We start from the raw sequence: 8,962 nt of genomic DNA, 5'->3' as shown, positions 1-8,962 counted from the left end.
GTTTCATTCACATTGAGGAGAGAGAGAGAGAGAGAGAGAGAGAGAGAGAGAGAGAGATTTGCATCCCTCCTCTGCACTACCGATTAGCCAAAACCCAAGAGATAGATAAAAAGTTGATTAATTGACGTTCACTATGTAATGCCTCCTCTCCATCATCGCTTGTCGTCGTCCCACCTGCCAAGTGGACACGATCCAAATCGGTTCAGATTGGCTTCTCTATCTTTTTATTTATTTATTTATGACTTAATTGGTTTATTAAGATTAAGATTGTGTTATGGTTTGATTGTGTATTTCCCTTTAAATTCATTTGAGAGAGAGAGTCGCTTTGCCCCATAGCACTACCACCACATCATCAAGGAATACTCTTCCCTATCAAGGTCTTCACAAAGAATTGCATTCCTCCTCTCAATTGTCGATTGACCAAAATGAGAGAGGAGAAAGTTGATCGTTCAACTTTCATAGTGCAACACCACCTCTCCGCCACCACTCTTCCTCCTATGCACTTCCAAGTGTACATGGCTTGGATTGCGTTAGATCAACTTCTCTATTTCTTTTTTTATGATTTAATTGGTTTGTTGGGGACAATATTGAGTTGTTGTTTAATTGTGTATTTTCATTTAGATTTATTTGAGAGAGAGAGGACTTTTGTTCAATTTGTAGCCATTGAGAACTTGAGATAAATTTGAATATTTTAATTAGTTGTGTAAAATTTGTTATTCCGGTTTAATGTTTTTGCTAATGAACAGTACTCTCCAAGCCAATAGAGTGGCTCTTCATTAGCAAAGAACTATTTGCCTTTAAGAGAGGCTATTGGAACAGCATTTTGTGGGTTTACCCTCTAAACTAGAGAGAATTTTGGGTTTGGATTGTTTGTTGTAAATTCTCTTAGAATTGTGAGAAGTTTTGTTTTGGCCAAATAAAACTTTTAAAAAATATTTAATATAACGTGCAAGTTTTTAGCTTTTATTGTTGTTATTGTTATTTTTGGATGAAAATGAAAGAAAGAAGATTCACTCATATTTTTTTTCCTAATAAATACAAATAAATCATGCTACCAAACTACAAAATTCATGATAAATGGATCCTTGATACAAAGAAATGATTGTCATGTGTTGTAAGAATATGATAACCACTTAACAAAATTACAAGTTCACAACTTATCAAACTTTTGTTATTTATTTCTTTATTTTTATACATTAATAGTTGCCTACTTGGAGGTGAAGAAATTATATTCGGAATATCTTTATTAAAAATACTTAACACAATTACATTTTTACAATATATACATCAAAATTTGAGAATGAAAGGAAATAACTCCTTCATTTTTTACAATCTTCTTTAAAATTAAAAGTACGAAAGAAAGTAACACCTAGTCAAGCTACAAAGTTTTTGATTATACCTAAATGGAGGCAAATTAGGCAGGGGTGTTGAGTACTCGCGGTAGGGGGCGTGGTGAAGTGCAAGCAAGCCCGGAATCTCGTATCCCACGATCACGCCACGTGGTGATATCCTCAGAGATGTGTGTTTGTTTAATAATGAGAAAGGTAAAAAAAAAAAATATTGGCGGGGGAGACTCAAAAAGTAAGAGAGAGAGAGAGAGAGAGAGAGAGAGAGAGGGTACATTAAGAACCACATGCGTGTCAGAAAAGGAAGGTCGCTTCCACTACGCGCGTTGCATTCTCATTGGGCCACGTATCGTAGGGGGTCCCAAAAGAAAGCACACGTGTTGGGACATTCAAAGAGGAGAGAAGGATGGACGGTGGAGATGATCCCTTATAGTATTCAGTAGTTCGACGTCATACCAACTGTACAATGTCGAATCGCTGCCCGGGACGGTGACGGGTAGCCTGCCCGTGATTAGTTGTGGGCCCCCACGTGTGATATTGCGAAGTGTTAATTTGTTCCTCTGCTTCTTCTCTCTCTCTTTCTATGTTAGAAAAAGCTTCAGTGGGATAACCATTTAATGGGTCCTCTGGAGCGTGACTAAAGATCCTTCATTTCTCTCTACTATTTGCTATTCTGTAATTCTTGAGAAAATTTTCAATGGCCGGGATTTGCTGTGGAGTTGTGGGAGAAGGAGAAGCAGCGGCCGCGATTGAGCCGAGCTCTCGAGCTTCGAGGCGTAGGAGAATGGAACAGCTCATCCCTTTGAAGCTAATGGCTGACGCGGCGGCGGCGGCGGCGCCGCAGACACTGGCGAGTCCTGGTAGGAAACGCCAGAAGCTAGTTGCTCCGCCGCGAGACTGCGAAAAAGAGAAAGCAAACGCCGTCGTATTGAGCGAAGGGAAACGAGAAGAGGAAAACGAAGTGTTTTTGCATCAGAATCAAGAACAGAATTCCCGTGAGAGCTCGAAGCCTTTGGAGGTGAACAGTGAAGTGGTGCTAGTGTGCCCTAAGTATGGAGTAACCTCCGTTTGTGGACGAAGACGAGACATGGAAGACGCTGTTTCAGTCCACGGTTCTTTTTCAAATAAGTCACACTTCTTCGGCGTTTTCGACGGCCATGGTTGCTCTCATGTAATTATATTTGAACCCTCAGATCTCTCTGATATAATAAAAGCTAATAACGACGCCGATTTTTGAATTGTATTCTAACGGTTTTTTTTTTTTTTTTTTTTTATATTTAAATTTTTGAAGGTTGCTATGAAGTGTAAGGACAGGTTACATGAGATAGTGAAGGAAGAGGTAGAAGGTAAAGGTGAAGGAGTGGAATGGAAGGTGACGATGGAGAAGAGCTTTGATCGGATGGACAAGGAGGTTCAGGAATCTAGTGAGCCCGTCATGGGCTCAAATTGCAGGTGCGACCCCCAGACTCCGCAGTGCGACGCCGTTGGATCCACCGCCGTGGTCGCCGTTGTGACTCCGGAGAAGATCATCGTCTCTAACTGCGGCGACTCCCGCGCTGTGCTTTGCCGAAACGGCGTCGCTGTCCCTCTCTCCGTTGATCACAAGGTAGCAAAAATCTCTTATTTTTGTGCTCCGTTTTCGAGATCTTATTAAAAACTTAAAAAACCTTAAAGTTCGGCAACATGTTTTGTGGGACAAGTTCAATGAAACTTTTAGCGCTTCATTTCACGTGTCTATAATCAAATCGCGGTTGCGCGTGGTGTACACGCGCCACCTTTAAACGCAGTGCTGACGTGTCTCCACTTGGTTTATTTTTATTTTTATTGACAGCCCGACCGACCCGACGAGTTGGTTCGGATCCAAGAAGCTGGTGGTCGCGTTATTTACTGGGATGGTGCTAGGGTCCTAGGAGTCTTGGCTATGTCCAGAGCAATAGGTACGTGAATTAATTCTAGGATAAACAGTATTTTCAGTTTTCACTGTCTTTTACCATATTAATTAGCTTCGCCGAGTTTAATAATAGTAACAATTCTAGTACTAATTAAATGATTCTATGTTTATTTTTTAGGTGACAATTATTTGAAACCGTACGTGATATCGGAACCGGAGGTGACGATAACGGATCGGACGGCTGAGGATGAGTGTCTAATCCTAGCGAGCGATGGGCTTTGGGATGTGGTGTCAAACGACACCGCTTGCAGTGTGGCGCGCATGTGCTTGCGCGCGCAGAAACCGCACTCGCCGCCCATGTCGCCGGGAAGCAACGCGGCGGTCGGCGCCGCGTCGGAGAGCTCCGACAAGGCTTGCTCCGATGCGTCAATTCTGTTGACCAAGTTGGCCTTGGCTAGGCATAGTACGGACAACGTAAGCGTTGTTGTTGTTGATTTGAGAAGAAATCATTACCTATAGCCCCTTTTCGATTATAGAATACATAAAACCAATCTTTGCCCAAAAGAAAAAGAAAAGAAAAGTTACAAAAGAAAAAGAAAAAAAAGCTATGATAATAGTTAAGTTCTGCCATTAATTGTAATTTTTAGGTTTTTTTTTTCAAAGAAAAAAAAAATTTATATATAAAAATGTTATTTCTTTTTTTATTTTTATTTATTTGTTTATTTGTTTATTTATATTATGTTGGGATATATTAATATTATAATTCCAAAGCGATGTGAGAGATACAAATTGTAGAGGTGGAAAAATGAGCCTGAATTGTGAATGATGTACAACAACAATGGAACTTCTTAGTCCCCAAATTAGAAATATTTTATCTATTATCTCTCTTGGTTTATATTATATTTCTTGGTGAAGTTAGGCCAAATAGCGTTATGTCATGTGTCCTCGATCTCGTAGTTGATCAATGATAGAATAAAAACTATAAAAAGTGGGCATGCTATAATTTCTTTTACATATACTAAGTTTTGATGAATTACTTTTCGAAGTGACTTTAACAAGTTACATATAAGAAATAAGTAAACGTAAGTTAATTGAAATAAGCTGATCCAAGCAGATTTATGGCTAGTTTGGCTATAGATTTTAGCATGGCTGTTCAGTTTTTAGTTTTGTAAAAATACATGTTTTGAGTGTTATGAAAAATGTGTGTTGTTGTTATTTAATTCTTGAAAATTGTTGTTTAAACACTGGTACTAAACAGTCTTAAATTCTGAGAATCAATTTAGAGATGATTAGAGGAAATTTTGATAGAGGAGAACGGAATGGGGTGCCCTGCATTATATCAGATTATGTTTATGCACATGGGTGGTGCTATATTCATGGCTTACCAAATTTGAAAATTTTATATTGATATTAAGAGTTCGGTTGATATACAGTTTTCAAATTTAAAAAGATTTTTTTTTAAAAATAGGTGTGGGTGGAAAAATACATAAAAATACGTATAATATTTAAAAATTAAAAATTATTATTTGAAAACATGTATAAAACACCTCTTAAACATTTTCGTAAGAGCTTGTCTATTTTTCCATTTATTATCATCACTTACGTCCTCCTAACCACGAAATTCCAATTTTTCTGTAGCAGGAATAGTCCGTTTTTAATGATTGTTGTTTATCATCAAATTAAGATGTTAATTGATTTTTGATATGATTTTATGAGTTGATATGTTAATCTCACGAGAGGCCAAACTTGAACTTGCCTAATTACACAAAATCAAAGTCCATCTACTTAATTAGCATCAAGATTATACATGTGCTTGCCTGCTTGCGTCCACTGGCAATAAAGGCTAAAGTTCGTAAATAGACAGCACTGTCATTGGGGTTTTGGGGACCCAATATGGCGTGGACGGATAGACATGAGCTTCCCTTTCATAAAATCATAATTTCACAACAAAGATATTCGTAGATTTTAGGGAGGGATTTTTATAGAGGTTCCACCATTTTTATTCGAATTCCTCGACAACTTCTTGAGGGGCTCACCAACTCCTATAATCAAAGGCAAACACGTAGCATTTGGTCTGGGTTATGGCATCAATGTCACCTCGCTGGACTAGATTTGGTTAGATTTGATGTTGACACCTCCATCGTGGACCAATTGGAACACCGAGTAAATTTGTTCCTTTAATTATTTACTCCCTACTTTTCTTTCTAAGTTTGGTATTCAAAAGTTTTGTTTGATGTACCCGAACAAGAAACTTGTTTGCTGTAAATTTTAGCATAATTTTGGGAATAAAGACACTTTTGCCAAACGGTTGGTTCTCTCAACGTCCGTTGTTGATTAGAAGAACGGCGGCAGTAACTATAATGGTTCTCAGGTAGCAAAATTTGTTGTCAAGTAAGTTCTGAGTTGTTGATAATCGTTTTTTTATCACTAGATCAACGTAGAAATCGAACTTTAGATCTTGATAAATATTTTATTAGATGAATTAATTAAAATTTATATATATATATATAGTATTTTTAAAAAGTTATTAACCATGATACTTGTGGTGAAAATACAACGATACAACATATTTTCAAGTACTGAATTTTTTTATTATGAAAGCTAGTATGTAATTTTATGCAAATGTATAGATGCATTTAAAATTAAACAAAATTTTATTATAAAAATATAAATAATTAGTCAAATTAATTTTTTTAAAGCATGTGTGGGGACTAAAAGGACCTAAGTAAGTATTTGGGTATCGGGCTTTGTTGATGGACGCTAGTTTGTTTTAGACTAAAAGCCTCCTAGAACTGTAGGTCGGCCCATGAATCGAGAGTTCGAGGATTCGTCCGAGGACAAATATCTCCTCGGACAGACCCACGATGACCCTGGGATTCGCCAAAAAGATCAAGACAGAGTTTTGGAAAAACCATTGGTTAAGAGGGGGATTTAAGCACTCTCCAGACGCAACGGTGTGAGAGAAATATCTTAGAAAAAGGCTGCTACCTCCACATTAAAGACCCTGCATCTACCTCCCTGGCTGCATTAATGGGGGAGTGACTCCTGAATAGTAGAAGTCAACCTTCTTGCTATCATTTAAAGACTTCCAGAGAGTGGTGGATGTGACAGGTATCTAATAGGGTGATTTGTGTTACACGTGGATAAAGAGGGAAGAAGAAAAAGTATTTAAGGAGGAAAGAGAGTAAAGAAATAGAGGAACAAATATTAAGAATTGTGACATTTGAGAGAAAAAAAAGAAATAATATATAAGTTGTCCTCGGCTTACGCCGGAGGAGGTTTATTTTGCCCTGTTTGTCTATTATTTGCAAATACTGTAATATTTTAGCCTATTCATCAAGTTTCAAATATCACTAAACTAGATTGCGAACCCACACTCTACAAATTTCATTGTTTAAGGCTCATTGAACCGGAGCCCACGTGTGTTTTTGGGTCCAGGCGCAATTGTGCACTTACAACATGTAACACATGCATTCATGCATATATATGGATATATTTAAAATTAAACATAATTTTTATCATAAAATATAGATAATTAGTCAAATTATTTTTTTAAAGTAAACGTAATTAGTCACATATTAAAATTATTACCTAAATTTAATACTATTTATGGTCATTTTTTTCTAATTTTTAATAAAATAGAACGTGTGGTGATTTTTGTTATGTGATAATTTTTATTTTATTTATTCTTTGATAAATATATGGTGATTTTTATTGAGTATATGTGATTTTCAAATTTTTTTTTATAGTTCATTAATATTAGATTTTTAGTATTTTGCACCCATTAACTCACTTGACACAAGGATTAAAAAACTTAAGTAGACATATGATACAAGTTTAAGTGGATAATTATGGTGTAGTTCCCACATAAATTTAGACACATGACACAAAATTAGATTATAATTTTAAATTCTAATTCAATTTTCTCTAAGATTAACCTATTAATATATATATATGACTTATAAATTTGAATTTTTTTAGTTATATGATTATGTTTTTTATAGTTTATTATATTGGATTCCTCGTTTTCTACACTAAATTAACTAATTTGGTACAAAAATTTAGATTAGATGAGACACGTGACGCAAAATTAAACTCTTATTGAAATTCAATTTTTAAACTAAATTAACTCACTTGGCACAAAATTCTAAAATTTAGATTGGATGAGGCACATGGCGCAAAATTATGCTCTAATTGAATTTCAATTATAAAAAATTATATATAAACAAATATATTAATTAAGAAGTTAAAACTTAAAAGAAAACAGAAAATTGGTTCCTGTGTTGCCTTTCTTTGAAAAAAGCTTCACTTTGACAAAGGGGGCCAACATAATGTTAATAATGATGAAAGACATTGATGATTGATTAGATCGTGATTTTCATAAGTGATTCTTAAGAATAATTAATACTAATAAAGAATGAGAAACTTACATTGTGAGCCAACCCGTACATGGTCAGAAATTAGTTTTTGGTCACTATCAATGAAGGAAGATTAAGTGTAATTTGGACCGGTCAACTCAACACTGCTTTGACTATAATTGCATCCTCATTAAAAAACATAATCTTGTTATTTGATGCTAATTTTACTAGTAAATAAATGAAAAAGTATAGTATAGTACTGTTTACAGTCCACCCTGAAATAATGCTCTTTCTAGTAGCCAACACATCCCAAATAATGACATTGACACCAGCTATCTATTAGTGGTTATGGTTGAATATTTTTGGGGCCTTTGGGCCTAGTCCAAAATACTAAACAGAATTCACATGCTTGGAGTCATCAAGCATCTGGGTCGATTTTGTTAGCCTTTTTTCCTGATGCCTAGATGAGATCCCAAACTCAAAATGAACACAATAGGTTCAAATTTCAATTCAAAGATGGTTACATGATTATTTGGATAAACACATTGCAAATTGCAGTTCAAGTAATTTGACAAAACCACAAAGGATGTCCATGGTATACTTCGGTTGATAAAAACACTACAAATTTATAGCATGCATCAGTTAGGAGACTGAAAAAATGTAACTAAAAATTTAAGAGATTCTACATTAATTGTTGACTCATAACATAGCCGTGTACTTGTACTCGTTTTGATTTATCAATAACTCCGTTTTATTGTCTACTATTTACAACTCACTACTCAACCGTTATAAAAAATTTTGTGAAAACAAAAACAAAAAAGACTACAGACTTTAAGGTTGTGGGGGGTAAAAATTCCCGAATAAACATTTGGGCTTTGGGCTTTATTGACGGGTACCAGTTTGTTTTTTGATTAAGGCCTCTAGGCCCATAAGTCAGTCTGCACTGTAAAGGTCCGAGGAGTTGTCCGAGGAGGAATGTCTCCTTGGACAAGCTCGGCAATGACCTTGGGACTTGCCTAGAAGGTTAAAGGCAGAATTCTGGAAAAACTGATGGGTAAGAGGGTGATCCAAGCACCCTCTGGAAGCAAGGATGTGAGAGAAATATCTAAAGAAAAGGCTGTTACCTCCACATTAAAGACCCTGCATCTACCTCCTTGGCCGCATTAATGGGGAAATGACCTCTGAACAGTAGAATTCAACCTTCTTGCTATTGTTTGAAGACTTCAAGAAGGTGGCGGATGGGACAAGTATCTAAGGGGAAGATTTGTATGACACGTGGAGGAACTAGTGAAGAAGAAGTATATAAGAAGACAAGAGAGGAAAGAGAGGGAGATCGGCACTTTCTGCTAAAAAATAAAATAAGAACT

At 36.0% G+C, this 8,962-nt stretch overlaps 1 protein-coding gene across 1 annotated transcript; it reads left to right on the top strand.

Moving 5' to 3' along the window:
• Positions 1-1,926: 1,926 nt before the first annotated feature.
• LOC142640796 (protein phosphatase 2C 37-like) lies at positions 1,927-3,947 on the top strand. The gene is made up of 4 exons (XM_075815057.1): positions 1,927-2,517; positions 2,638-2,952; positions 3,178-3,283; positions 3,416-3,947. The coding sequence occupies exons 1-4, from the start codon at positions 2,044-2,046 to the stop codon at positions 3,754-3,756; spliced, it is 1,236 nt and encodes a 411-aa protein (XP_075671172.1). The 5' UTR covers positions 1,927-2,043; the 3' UTR covers positions 3,757-3,947.
• The last annotated feature ends 5,015 nt before the right edge of the window (positions 3,948-8,962 follow it).

The sequence above is a fragment of the Castanea sativa genome, chromosome 6 (genome assembly GCF_040712315.1).
Source record: "Castanea sativa cultivar Marrone di Chiusa Pesio chromosome 6, ASM4071231v1".
Classification (NCBI taxonomy): domain Eukaryota; kingdom Viridiplantae; phylum Streptophyta; class Magnoliopsida; order Fagales; family Fagaceae; genus Castanea; species Castanea sativa.
This window is presented reverse-complemented; position numbering and strand designations above follow the sequence as displayed.